The sequence below is a fragment of the Neolamprologus multifasciatus genome, chromosome 3, assembly GCF_963576455.1.
Source record: "Neolamprologus multifasciatus chromosome 3, fNeoMul1.2, whole genome shotgun sequence".
NCBI classification, from domain to species: domain Eukaryota; kingdom Metazoa; phylum Chordata; class Actinopteri; order Cichliformes; family Cichlidae; genus Neolamprologus; species Neolamprologus multifasciatus.
Genome location: NC_140441.1, coordinates 23,558,912 through 23,573,269, shown reverse-complemented (window position 1 = coordinate 23,573,269; position 14,358 = coordinate 23,558,912). Strand labels below are relative to the sequence as shown.

The 14,358-nt window shown below is 38.5% G+C and overlaps 2 protein-coding genes across 2 annotated transcripts; one reads left to right on the top strand and one right to left on the bottom strand.

The window, feature by feature from the left end:
• The first annotated feature begins 6,913 nt into the window (after positions 1-6,913).
• Positions 6,914-9,913, top strand: homezb (homeobox and leucine zipper encoding b). The gene is given in 3 exon segments (XM_085146812.1): positions 6,914-7,064; positions 8,523-9,861; positions 9,863-9,913. Coding segments are annotated over 2 exon segments (1,359 nt in total). The 5' UTR covers positions 6,914-7,064; positions 8,523-8,538; the 3' UTR covers positions 9,899-9,913.
• A 606-nt stretch (positions 9,914-10,519) lies between these two features.
• LOC146522086 (lipid transferase CIDEB-like) lies at positions 10,520-14,309 on the bottom strand. The gene is made up of 5 exons (XM_085146841.1): positions 14,157-14,309; positions 13,441-13,555; positions 12,645-12,803; positions 12,365-12,555; positions 10,520-11,236 (listed from the first exon to the last, which is right to left on the bottom strand). The coding sequence occupies exons 1-5, from the start codon at positions 14,180-14,182 to the stop codon at positions 11,095-11,097; spliced, it is 633 nt and encodes a 210-aa protein (XP_085002967.1). The 5' UTR covers positions 14,183-14,309; the 3' UTR covers positions 10,520-11,094.
• Between the last annotated feature and the right edge of the window lie 49 nt (positions 14,310-14,358).

Here is a 14,358-nt window from a genome sequence, read left to right as displayed (position 1 = left end):
ATCAGTTTGTTGGTGCACAGAATAAATTGACTAACTTTATTTTTTCATATAAACAAACATGAAAACGCAGTGTTCTCGCTTCAGTCAATCAGATAAATAAAATCATCCTACATATTAAAAATATACAAACTTTATCATCTATCACATCATTTACATTGTATAAAACAGCCGCTGTGTTTCTTTGTTGTCATTAATAAGACCAAAAAGCTGTATTTACGCCGATCTAAACCGAAAACAACTAGACAGCAAATCCAGCATGTCCAAATTAACACTGTCAGATTTGATTTCAACACTTTTAAAGTGTCTATATGGGTCCACACCAGAGAGTGTTAATTTAACTCTTTTTGGAGAGTTGGTATGTTAACTCTGATTTAGTGTTAAACACCAAATCTCTCTGGAGTTGATAATTTAACACTTGGTGTTAAGAGTTTATATATTAACTCTCAAAGAGTATTTTAGTTTAACTACGTAAGAGTTATCTTCTAATTAATTCTAAAAAGCGGGAATTTTACTGTTCTGAACTTCTAGAAATTTCTTTTGGAAATAAACATTTACTAAAAAGACGCAATGGTTTTTGAAAAACATTTATTCTGAACTGTGCACCACAATTTCAAAACATTTTCTGAAAGATGTAACAGTGTACATGTTCTCACTTTCATTAGAATTTCGTTTATCAAAAGGTCTGACATAGGTGAGCTGGTAAATGCAAATAACAGCATTCTCATCACTTATTTCAATACAAAATACAAAATACAATATGCATGTCCTTCATTCATCACTTTGTGGAACTTCAACGCACTTCTGCTCTCCCCCATATTCCATCTTCACAAGCATATCCTATGTGGAGATTGAATAAAAATTAGTTGACACTAATTAATGGCACAAATCAATTGCAGCACAGTAAAAAAAAAAAAAAAAAAAAAAAAAAAAAAAAAAAAGGAATCCTTTTTGAGACATTACTTGTGTAAAGTATTTTCCCAAAAGATAAGGACACAGGCAACAGGTAATACTGAACTAAATGTAAAACCTCAACCTTTTTCATTTTTACCTAAACCGTGTGCACAAAACTCTGGAGGGATCTAAATGCTAACGTAGAACCCAGTCAGGACGTCTGCTACTGCTGTTTGCTCGTTTTTTATGGGAGATCGTTTTCAGGCTTCAATTAGCACCATTATACCAACATTTCACATTCTAGACATTGTTTTAGGTGTATTTGACCAAAAAATTTAACCGAAAATTCACATGCAAGCTTTTTTTCAAGGCTGTGGTATTTGCCGAAAACAATACCTTTCAGCTAGCTAAAACAGCGAGCGGTGCTATCAGCGAGCAACATGGCTAATGCCTTTCACACAGCTTTGTCTCAACTCCAAAGAGCCACAGAAGTAAAAGCTAATAATAATAATTGAAACAATCTTTGAAAAAATGACTTACCAAGCATGGCAAACAACTCAAATATGTAGAGCAAAATGTTCTGAAACGGCTTCACTTCAGCTTCGATTGGAGCCGTGCTGGGGGCGGAGTCTGTGAATTTACTCTATTAGTGTCATAGCCCCTCTAGGAGTTCAGAGTTAAGAGGTCAAGAGTTAATGTTTCCATTGTAACACCTCCAGATTTGAAATAGAAACACTCATTTTTAACACTCGATTTTAACTACTATCATTTTACACCTCAGAGTTACATTAAAAGCATGTGACTCTACTTAGAGTAAAATTAACTCTAAGACTACTAACACCAAAACATTTAACACTTTTGAATTTGCTGTGATGGACTCGACGATGCTAAGAACGACCGTGAAACCGAGAAGATGGAGTAAGATAACGCTAGCGGTCAGCCGACCAAGGGTAATTGCAATTCATGATGCAATTCAGTCGCTCAAAATGCATTTTACAACTTACCTGCGAGAAGTTATAACATTAAATCAAGAAACAAAATATGTAATCGGAGTGTTTTCCGAGGGCCTCACCTCAGCAGAATCTCGTATTAGTAAAGTTTAGGAAGTGGTTTCCTCACTAGTTGGGAGGCCACTTGTTATTGAACTAAACTGTCAGGAACTCCAACTGAAAGTGGACGACCTTGAAAACAGAAGCCGGAGATCCAACATGAGACTCGTCGCATTACCGAGAGCTGAACCAGGGGAAATCACTGCGTTTTTACGGACCTGGACTGTGTCCAAATTCAGGGGCTGCTCCTCCTTCGGAGCCCGATTACGTCGTAATGTTTTCCGTATTATTTCTGTATTATTATTCTATTTTAAATTTTAAATGATAAACTTTTTAGATCATAAACCTTCATACAATTGTGCCCTGTATGTGCTGACAAGTTACTGTAGAAAAACGAGCCCTGTCTTATAATGACACAAAGTTTTTGTCATTATATAACACCAGTAGTATTTTCCAGCCTGGTCTCTCTCTCTTAGTTTCAATCAGTTTTTAATTGAAACTGATTAAAACTAATAGAATCCAAAGTTATTTACTTTACTTTTTATACAGACAAAACTGGCAAATTCAGCAACTTTCTTTAACAAAAATTAAAATGCAATGTTCTCGATTCAGTTAGTCAGATACATAAAATCTTTCCACATATTAAAAATATTCTCACTTTATTACTTATCAGATCATTTACATTGTATAAAACAACCGCTGTGTTTCTTTGTTGTCATTATTAAGACCAAAGAGCTTTGTGTACAATGTGAGAGCACCACCAGTAGATGGAAACAAACATCTTCAACTTGCAGGTGAAATAAAGTAAAAACAGTTCAAACAAAAATAATTAGTTGCTACATTAGAAGAAAAATCAAAGTTAAACATCATTCCTGCTTCTGGGTTATGTTTCCTTTCCCAGTTGTACAAATGGAGTCAGTTCCTTGTCTTTCAGGCTCATCTCAATAGTTACTATTTCTTCCCTCTGGTGCTGTCCGGTTCTGCAGTAGAAGGAGAGTGAGGAGGCATCAAAGTTCCACAACACCTCCACGTTTTTAAAATGTAGCATGGCCTCATCACCATTCTCCTCCTGTAATTAACTCAGAAAACACCATGTGTTGCTTTTCTGTGTTGGCCATGTTTCTTTCTCCTTCTTTAAACTCTGCATCACAATCATTATCATTCTCCATAAAAGACAACCAAATGATAAAAATTTGGGCATCAGTGAGCCAGTGATAGTTTAGCACAAATCTTAACATCTGTTTATCATGAAGTAACATTTTCTCAATCCATATGTATCCACAGTTTTCCACAGCTAGCACCACATGTTCATTTTGCTGCAAATAAGCGTCAACATTAAACAGACAGGACCTGCAAATGCATATGATTAATTTTAGATCATTTATCTAATCTCAGGAGAGGGACCACACCTTCATGCACACCCTTCTCTGAGGCCTTCCTTAAACTACAGCCTCAGTTCATGCTCAAGCTATCTGCTGCTCTCTACTAGAAACGCTGCCAAACCTAAATGACGATGTGGTCCCAGCTAGGGAATGATTTGTTACAACAGTCACAACAGTCTGAGGGAGTCTCCTTGTATGCTAAAGACTCACTGTGCATGTGTCAGTGCAGCTCTTGTTTCACTCTCTATAACAGAAATATTTTCCAGCACACAGACTCTGGGTCTCATCACACTCTGAATATTTCAGGGCTCAATTTGTTTTCAGGTGGGAAGATGCAGGCTACCTCTGCAGGCCTGCTCTCTCATCATTCCAGTTCTTCTCCTTTCTGTTTGTATGCTGTCAGACATGTTTCCCAGCAGGAAGTCCTCCTTAAATTTGTTGAGTATAATTCAGTGTTGAATAAAGTCCTTGTTGCTCTCTTTCTGACTCTTTTTTTAGAAAAAATTTGGAATTTGATGAACTCCTGAGTTTTGCTCTTTTCTTGCCTGTTACTGATCACCGTGTTTAGTCTGCTCAGGAGCGCTGCACAACACTTTCAATTCCCTGAAAACTCCACACTGAAGGGGTGGAGTCAGACAAATGTGACTGCAGCTGTTTTATAATGTTTGCAATTCAGTTTAATTTCCTCCAAGATTGACAGGAAACACTCAAAATGTTAAAACACTGAATAAGCAATCTATAAAATCCAGGCAGCAATAAGCCAGTAATAATTAGCACAAGACTTTAGGACCTATTTAATATTCACACATATTCATTTAGCTCCAAAATAAGCATCATCATTAAACGAAACAAAGAGGATACTGGAGTTCTCACACTTCATACAGGTCTTCTTTGCTGGTTTTCTTTCCTCTTTCACACAGAACAGCTTGTGGATCGGCCGGTGTTTTTAGATGTTTATTTAAATCTGGATCTCCTGATCTGACTTGTTGAATCTCATTCAGTCCTGAAAGAATCTCTGCTGCTCTTTGACTCCAGTTCAATGAACAGAAGTGTTTTCTAGCCTGGTCTCTCAGTTATTTATAAATCCAGTAGCACCGTACAACAGTTTGGATCATCTGGAAGTTAGTTTGCACTTTGCACTGCTAAAACAAATAGAGAACAGGCAGAGTCAGGCACGTTTAACTGCAGAAATATGGACGTGTTAGAAAAAATGATCAGAGTTTGATTGGCAAATACACTTTTGTGCTAGGGTAGAAAAGACATGGACTTACATGGAATTACGAAATCCACGTAGCATTTTTTCCATTGTTGTGCTGACATTAAAATACTGTTAATTTACCATAATGTAGCTTATGGATGACATTCCTTCACTGGCGTTCAGCTGCCCTTATTTTCTATCATGTGTAACAAAGAGGAAAAACATTTTTAATGTAAAGTCACAATACCTGGTGATTAATTAAAGGCTTTGATGTTTGAGGCAGGATTCCTGTCAGCACTGAACAAATGTATTTATCAGATTGTTGGAAACTGACCGCCCTGCCTGTAGATTATAAACCTTTATGGCAGAACAATAGTTCCCTGTATGTGCCTACAAGTTACTGTGGAACAATGAGCCTGCTCTTATCTAATGAGACAAAATCTTTTCAGTTTTTGTGTCCTTATATAAGACCCGTAGTATTTTGCAGCCTGGTCTCTCAGTCTATTCAGTTTTCAATATTGAAACTAATTAAAACCAATAGAATGCAGATTGATTTGCTTTACTTTTATACTGACAAAGGTGTACTTAATAAACTGGCAAATTCAGTAACTTTCTTTTGTCCAATTAACACAAATGAAAATGCAATGTTCTCGCTTCAGTTAATCAGACATGTAGAGCATTGCATATATTAAAACTAGACTCACTTTATTATTTATCAGATCATTTACATTGTATAAAACAACAGCTGTTTCTTTGTTGTCGATAATAAGACCAAAGAGCACCACCTGCAGATAGGTAAATACCAGAGCTAAGAATATTTTAATTAACAAAATAAAATTACATAAAAAAACAAAATTGTTTTACTTTTTTAATCTACATTACTTTCATATGTGATACATCGCACAACAAGTTAATCACTGAAGCTAAAACAATGTCTTCACAGTTAATGAATGTGAAAGACAGTCAGTTACATTGATATTCATACAGGGACAGAAAATAACTAAATGATCAGCAGAGTTTGAATTAACAGAGTTTACAAACCATTTCTGTGACACATGGACCACCAATCATTTTTCCACAAGAACAATTAGCCTGGGAAGAAAAGCGGGACATATTATTTCTGTATCCATTACCATCCCTGTAGTAAACTTTCCCACATGAGCACTTCCATTCCAGCTTCTGGGTCGTGTTTTTGGACATTTTCCTTTCCCAGTCGTACAAATGGAGTCAGTTCCTTGTTGTTGAGGCTCATCTCAATAGTTATTATTTCTTCCCTCTGGTGCTGTCCGGTTCTGCAGTAGAAGGAGAGTGAGGAGGCATCAAAGTTCCACAACACCTCCACCTTTTCAAGTGGTGGTAAAGGCTGGAGGTGCTGGACACACATGGAGATCTCACACTTCATGCACGTCTTCTTTGCTGGTTTCCTGTCCTCTGCACACATAGAGGATAGTTTGTGAATCTGTTCTTCTCCTTTTTGTTTGTATGTTGTCAGACATTTTTTAGAAGAAAGAAGATTTTGACAGGAATTGGTCTTGTTTCCAAAGATTCAGAAATGAAAAAGCTTTGATCAGTGTGTGATGTGATAGTTTGAGCTGCACTTCGTCCTCACGGATATACTTTACTCAGAAATAACCCAGTGTCAGCTATAAATTCTTATCATAGCAACCTAATCTTATATGTTCACACTCTCATAAAAAAATCTGTCAAAAAATATGAAATTGTTTAACACAGGCAAAATAAATACACAGTTACAAGTATAAACACCACACCTAAATAAAACGTATGTCAGCTAAGAAATGATTGAGCTTTGTGGCCAGAGTTAGGCCACAAGGGCAGTTACTTCATATCATTTCTTAAAACTGTATTAAAAAAGAAATTCCTAGCATAGCCCACCTTGCTGAGCAGGTAAACCATGTGCCATAAGGTTGTTGCAGAGGACTGAATATGGGACCATTTACTGCAATTTTTCTCCCAGCTTTCCTGCCTTCTTTCTGTCCCAGTTAATATTTTTAAATGGGATATTTATTAAAACCAGGTGTATTTCTGGCTCAAAACCTTTGTGGGGTGTCATCGAGACAAAAATTAATTTTATGTTTTGTTTTCTCATTTAATAAATTAAAATCGGAAAACAAAATGATTTAAGAACATTTCATTTGGGAGTCTGACAAATGGTCAGCACCCCAGATGTACCTTATATGTAAAGTGGATGTAAGTCTATCACATTTCATATATAACCTCTGTCATGAGAAAAACAACAAAATGTGTTCCTAATGATGTAACCAGGGACTTCGGGGAAGAATTTGTAAATTATTTTTTCGCCTTTTTATTGTATATTTCGGACAGTTTTCAAAGGGAACATCAGACAGGAGCTGACGTTGTTTCTCAAGGTTGGCGGGCGCCAAAGTTTTATGCATGCCAGGCAAACCCAGGAAATGCTTTTATTAAGCTAACTACACCTGTGCACCGAAGTTAGCCTTAAACTTACCGCTAGTGCTAACAAACAGGCAGCAGTGCTCCGATAAAGCAACGGGGTGAACAGTGAAGGTAACCAGTACTTTTTAACATCACTGTGTTACTCATAACCGGGTTAGAGAGGTCAGTCCCGGTCGTAGTCAGCAATATAACAAGCTAACATGAAAGTGTAGCCAACTAAAGTTAGCTAGCTAAGTTAGCTAGACTTTGTTTAGTTAATTAGCTAAAAGTATTAAACAATAAGTAATATTTAATTAATTAAAGTAATACGTAATTAACAGGAATCAGTTTGGGTGTAACCTTACTTTCTTGGGCATTAAATCACTGAAACCAAAAGAATTTAAATAAGTTGAGCTCCAGGTAAGAGTTAATTTTATAATTAATATTAAAAATATATATATAAAATAACCAGCTGTTATAAACCATTAAGTTTGTGAAACAACTTTAGCAGCGCCACGGTGAAAATGATGATCATCTGCCAAAAAGTGATTTCTGATATTAAACTTGTGTACCTATCATCTATCAAATGTGTCTCTAATGAATGATCAAAAGCCATTATGTAAGCGAGTAAGAAAAGACCTGCCATGATGTAGAAGTTGCAGCCACTCTTTGGCAAAGTGACTTTTATATATCTTTTGTTTATGTGGGCAAAATGTCTCATTGACATCAAAAATCTGGTATAAAAAACTGTAAGAAATATAATATAACACTAATATTAAGACATTTAAGTGGCCAAAAGGACTGGATTGATTATAATGTGAAACACACACTACATACAATAATGCAGAGTTATAAGGATGCTTGCAAAGCAGGTCATTTAAAATTTTTTTTATCTATAACACCTTATAACGCCAGTTCATAATATAAACACAGATATTGGACTATTCATCTTAAGAACTAATCACTGTCAAAATACTGTGCAATAGACATTTTCCCCGAGGAACCTACCCGAGGGATCTATCTATCTATCTATCTATCTATCTATCTATCTATCTATCTATCTATCTATCTATCTATCTATCTATCCTTAACCCTTTCTAACAAGCCATACTTTTTCAGTTTTTTTCTAATAATAACGTCATGAACATTAACATTAATCGTGCTAACTGAGACCTGTAGAGCCTGAGATGGAGCTCTGTGTTTTTTTTGCAGTGGCTCTGAACATTGCATGGTTTGATACTGTTGTGAATTTGCTGGGACGCCCTCTCCTGGGAAGATTGAGTCTTTATGTTAACACACACCTGAATGCTCCAGACCATTAAACTGCCAAAACTTCTGCTTTTATAGACGTGTTCACACCTGCTGATAACTCATTAATCAGATGCATTTGATTATCAGCACCTGGCTGCTACTTACCTTTGTAATTCCTATGGAAGCAGTAATGGTGCACTTCCAGAGAAGTGCACGATTAACAAATCAAATATCTAAGAAATCAAATACTTCATCACAGGCACTGGGAAAATCCTGCTCAGTAATTTTGACCTTAGAGTATTTCATTTATTTGTACATATTTCTGTCTGCTGTTTTCAGGAGTGCATCACCACAGATGAGTAAGATGAGGCACTTTGCTGATGAAGAGCTCCTCGGACTCGGTCAGAAACCACCTGGCACTCGTGAAGAGACTCCAGCTTTCTCAGACATGAGCCCTACCCCCATGGCTAACGGCATGAACCAGAGCAGTGTGGTGTGCTTCCCCTTGATCTCTGAGAGTAGGAAGCTTGTGTGGGTGCATTCGCACCAGATCGACTCACAGATACACGGCGCTGCGGAGCTGGACGAGGCCTTTGACAGGTTTCCCTACCTAACACACAGACAGACCGCCAAACTGGCAGAGAGTTGCCACCTGCACCCAGACCAGGTGAAGGCGTGGTTCATGGCACAGAGGCTCCGCTACGGCATCAGCTGGGACTATGAAGACATCCGTGAGGTCCAAAGGAAGTTCAACTCAAGTCAGGAAAAGAAGGAGCTTCAAGAAGGGAAGGAGAGAGAAGTAATAGAGGACGGAAGAGAGAAGAGAAAAGTGAAAGCAACTGGTGGGAATGCAAAGGGAAGAGAAGTGAGAGGAGACAGCGCAAATGTTAATGAGCAGTTGAAGAAGGAGCAACCAGTGAAGGAGAAAAAAAGCAGCACGCAAAAGCGGAAATGGGCAACAGCAACAGAAAAGATGGGAAAGAAGATCGTGAAGCGTGATAAGGAGGAGAGGATGGATAAAGTGGAAAGCGGGGGAGAAAAATGCCCCAAGCGTCGTGGCAGAAAAAGAAAAAAGCCAAGAGTGAACAAAAGTTGCCTGCAAGAGGAGAGTAATGCACCTCCGGCTCCCAGCTCTCTGCTCGGCCCCCAGGCTGAAAACCAAACTTCTTCATCTCCAGCGCCTGACAACCAGACATGTCTGCTGCAGAGAGCCGGCGATCCCAGCTCCACCATAGACGGCGACTTCAGGGAGAAAAACGAAATCGAGGGTGCAGATTTGCAAGCAGAGCCGGACCACCGCGTTTTCATCACAGATATTGACAAACTAAAGGCCCTCATCGAAGTGAAAAACACCCCCTCTTTCGCCAAGCCTACACCTACTACTCGGCTCCACTGCAAGACGCCGGCCCAGCTGGCGATGATGAAGATGGCGTTCCTGCAATGCCAGTACCCAGACAAGGAGCAGTACAGCCGGCTGGCAAGGATGGTCGGTCTGCCACGCTTGTCGGTCATTCAGTGGTTCGGCGACATGCGCTATTTCATTAAGAGAGGGAGGCCTCGCTGGATGAATGAGGAGCAGCACCATCAGGTACTGGGCAACGTCATCTATCAGCAGTACATGAACGCGATGACTAAAATAAAGTTGCCCAATAGCATGAACTCCTGGATTATGATGCTCGAAGGGAACAAAGGCTACAGCGAGGAGAAAAATGTGAAGATCCCTCCAGAGTAGAAATAGCACAACAGCTCTTATGACTCATATAAAAACACAGCTGGATCATTTTTTAGTTCATCTGTTCTTCAGGCAGTTGTCAACTTGTTCATCAAGTTCCCATGTTAGACAGACCCCCTGATTCCATGTTTTTCCTGCTGTTTTAGTTAGTGTGTTCAAAAGATCCTCATTCGGATTCTAGGTGCAGTTTTAGTCTGTTTATGCTGTGCAGCTGTTTTCACTGTTTTAATAAAAGCACTTTTATTGCTCTTCCAGCAGGACTCAGCTGATTAATTACAGCAAAACACAAATTATTCCTCAGTGCGTACAGAAAACACAGGCATGTTTGAAAGAAGACACATGTTTCAGCATGTAATCCACACTAAATTACACCAACACTGAAGAGTTTAAAACAGTGGTATCAAACATAAGGTCCAGGGCCCAGAATCGGCCCGATAAAGACTTCAGTCCTGGACTGAAACTGTGAAGGAGAGTGAAGATTTTGGACTTTTCACTAAATTTACATGTTTTCCTACTGAGAGCTCTCCCAGGTCATTCATACTAAATCAAAGTAATTAAGTAATAGCTAAATGACAGAGAAGTTATTTTTTCACCACTGTATACATTTCTTTCCTTTTCTGCTAATTAACAACAATTTTATTTAGGTTAGGTTCAGTTTTATACTTAAAGACAGTCTAGAAAATGAGCTACCAGAAGTTTATCTGTTATTTTACACTTTTATTTCTTACAATTTAAACCCAAAGAGCACTTCTTTTTATTATAATAACATACTATGTCCAGGATTAAATGTGCAGTTAAACCTCAGTGCAGGAGTTTTACTGGTCTGGCCCTGCTGTGAAAGATATTAAGTGGATAATATTTCACAAGTTAGCCAGCTATCTTACTAAATCTTGCTATGTTAGAGGCAAAAAGTATTAAAAATCTGTTTTAAACCTGTAATATGATTACAAAAATACGACATCTATTCATACAATCACAGTTAATATTTACAGATGCTACCTCAGCAGATGTTTCTCTTAACAAGGTGCTTTCTTTTTCCTCTCCTTAAGGAGGTAAAACATAATTTTCCAATACTGTAGGTACTGAAGGGTAGGGGTAAATTGAGAGGCTCTCAAACAGGTCCAGCAGTCACATGATAAAAGACCTCATTACTTTAGGTTGCATGTAAACGGGTCCATCTCAGTTCCATCTGGCTGCGTACTCCGCCCTCTGTGGCTGCCAGAGCTCTGCGCCTTCGATGATGCGGCGGATCAGGGTGGCAGACGTGAGAAGCAGGTGTCCAGCAGCCTGAAGAAGGGTGGAGGCCACACGCAGCACTTCTCTGGAAACAGCACAGTGTTATCAGGATTAAAGGTCAGTGCAGATTCTTCAGCCTGAACCAGAAACATCTGATGTGATCGTTAAGCTTTTAATAGCTGGCTGTGAGTGACAGCTGCTATTTCTCTTATCCTCTTTTAAAGTTAAAGTTTAAAGTTAAATAATCCAAAATCTGTAGAAAACAGAGACTTATACACGAGTATTTCTTTAGTGTCCTGCTTTAAACTTTTTCAAATTTTATTCAGATGTTATACTGTTATTATTTGAGGTTCAAATCTGGGAGTATAAAATCAAGAAATATCAGAAAAATTAAAAAAAAATTTGTGTAATAAAATTTATTGTGTGGATCAGCTGAACTCCACCTAACTATTAAAAAGTATTTGAAGTACATAACACAGGCTGTAGCCTGAGCAGGTAGGAAACCAGGTAACTTACTGCACCCTTACTACTTCCATAGGAATTATTGTGGTGCTGCTGATCAAATGCATTTTGTTAACTGAGAATCAGAAGTTCTGGCAGTCTGCTGGTCTGTGTGATAACACCATGCAACATCCCAGCAAATTTACCTCAGGGTCAGGTCATGCAATGCTTGGAGAAACTGCAAAATCGCAGTAGCTACAGCTGAGACTCTACAAGTCTAGGTTATGATGTCAAATATTAAAGTTAATGACAGTGGAGTTTGAAAAAGACTGAACAGGTCTGTGAACCTAAGCCTTGATGCCCAAGCCAGAATTGCATCTGAACAATCCACAGAACATCTGAAACAATGTCCTTTATGATGAGAACAAAGTGGAGATGCACAGCACCACATTTAAAGAAAACCGAACTCTGCATATCAGCACAAACACCTCACACCAACTGTGAAACACAGTGGTGGAGGTGGTGATGATTTGGGCGTCTTACAATCAGTGAGTTGACTGTAAACTCCTCTGTATACCAAAGTTTACAGAGTCCATTGTGACGTGTTAAAGTTATTGCTACTAAAGTTCTGTCCGTTCATTTTTATTAAATGCAAACTAAAGTCTGTATTGATGCTAAAAGACTGAATTTTACTTCTGCCACTGAAAGCTTGCACAGCACTACATATGCAAATGAACCTTTATTACCCTGCTAACCTTTTCACTTGGCTTACCTGAGAACTTTCTTGGGCCCAAGACACTGAAAGTCAGCACTCACTGAGTACAGGCCTTGAAATGTGGCCTGCACATTCAATGAGCCAAACACATCTTTGGGGCTCATCCTGTAAAGGTCAAAGGTGACGCGGGCTATGTCTCTCCCAGTACGTGATTTGTTGTGGTCTTGAGCTTTGGGCACAACTGCACCCTGGGGGGCATCAGAGAGATTAGAAAACTGTCACCAAGAGACAAAAAGCACACCCTAAATCCAGACACAGCTTCTGCACTCAAACCCACCTGTTGTGATCTCCATGTCTGTCCAGGCTCCAGGGCCATGAGCATGACGTTGTCGGGTAGGGTCATGAGGAACTCATCAGAGTCGACTTCTGTACCGTCATCCTCACAAACCAGAGACAGAGACACCGCAGACAGCGAGAGCAGCAACGCCTGGCATACCTGTCAGTATGAGGACAGTAAGTAAGCAGTCATATACTGAGTATATGAATTAGTGATATTTACTTCCCAGCTGTAAAAACAACTAATTCTTAATCATTTAAAAATCATTTATTAGCATTAAATAATAATTCAACATGATATGGATTTGAAGGGAAACATTTCCATGCCATCTTAAGGACTTAGTCTTAGCCTTTGTTAATACCATGATCATCAGTTCATAAACCAGTTTTTATGGCACCCAATTGGCTAAGAAGAAATGCATTTGATCAGCCTCTAGGTGGAGCTGTTGTACACATAGCTGATATTCAGCTGGCGTTTGGAAATGTAGTTTGGCCCTCTTATATTCTGCAGGCAAAGGCAGTGAATATTTGACTAATGACTTCAGGATGACATCATGTTGTTAGATGATGTCATGGCCTTGAGGTAATGAATCTTCTAAAAGATGAATTAATCCTCTTTTATTGCCGCATTGAAATCATTCACCCTTTTAATTAATTTTATAATTTTAAAAGCTCATTTCTCTTTTTAACTTTACATTCAGCAAATTTAATAGATTTCTTAATTTTCTATTTTATTTTGACATTTTTGGCTGAAAATATTTTCACCCTATTGAGAACCTTTCCTCAGTCACTCTCACCCTCTCCTTCAGCTCCTCCAGCGTCCCGGCCGTGACGCCTTTCCTGGTGTTCCTGTTGTGACAGCACACTCTGAAAGGTCTCTGTGTCGGGGACCACACTCGCTTGGTTACAGACCTGAGGACAGACGAGACAAAAAAAGGTTTTAAAATAATAGAACGGTCTCTTTAACAAATGTTTGACTTTTATCTGAGAGGATGCTGGTTTTGTGTCCCACTAGGTTATATTAACAAGCTGATATTACCCGAACATGACCCCAAAATCTATCAACTAAATTGCATTGAGCTGTTTTTAGTTTTGTTATTTACACAGAGTACTTAACGTGAGTCAAACTGTTATGTGAGAGTATAGTAAAAACATGTTTTATCCTTGTGCGATAGAGACCATTTTCACATACATTCCATATTTATTGTTATTTCTATTTTATGCACCATCTGTATTTTTATTTACATTAAATCATCCTCTCAATTCCACTCTTCCATTGTCACACTGATTTTACCTGCTTTTATTTTATTTTATGGTTTTTCTTAAACATTTTAATCTGAAATGAGAAAAAAGGTCATTTTTTCATACCTCAGTCTTACATAAGTCACAGTACTGTACATTTTTAGGAACACCTGTCGATTCATTAAGTTACTTGTGCCTGTTTTACGATCGTTTCAAGCTTCAGACAGCAGCAGTGTACTAACTGGTACGTTAAAACTCATTTGTCACTTACTTGATGAATGAAGATGTTGTATCCATGCTGGTTAGTTTCTTCTCTTCTCGTCTCTCAGCCTGATGTTTTTGGGGCTGTTTTGGTGTCACACACTGTATTAGTGTTCGTGCTGCTTGTGTTTGACCCAGTTGGTGGACTTTACCCCGGGACTTGGTGATAATTCAGACACAGAACAGAACAGGGTAAAGTTCATATTGATTGT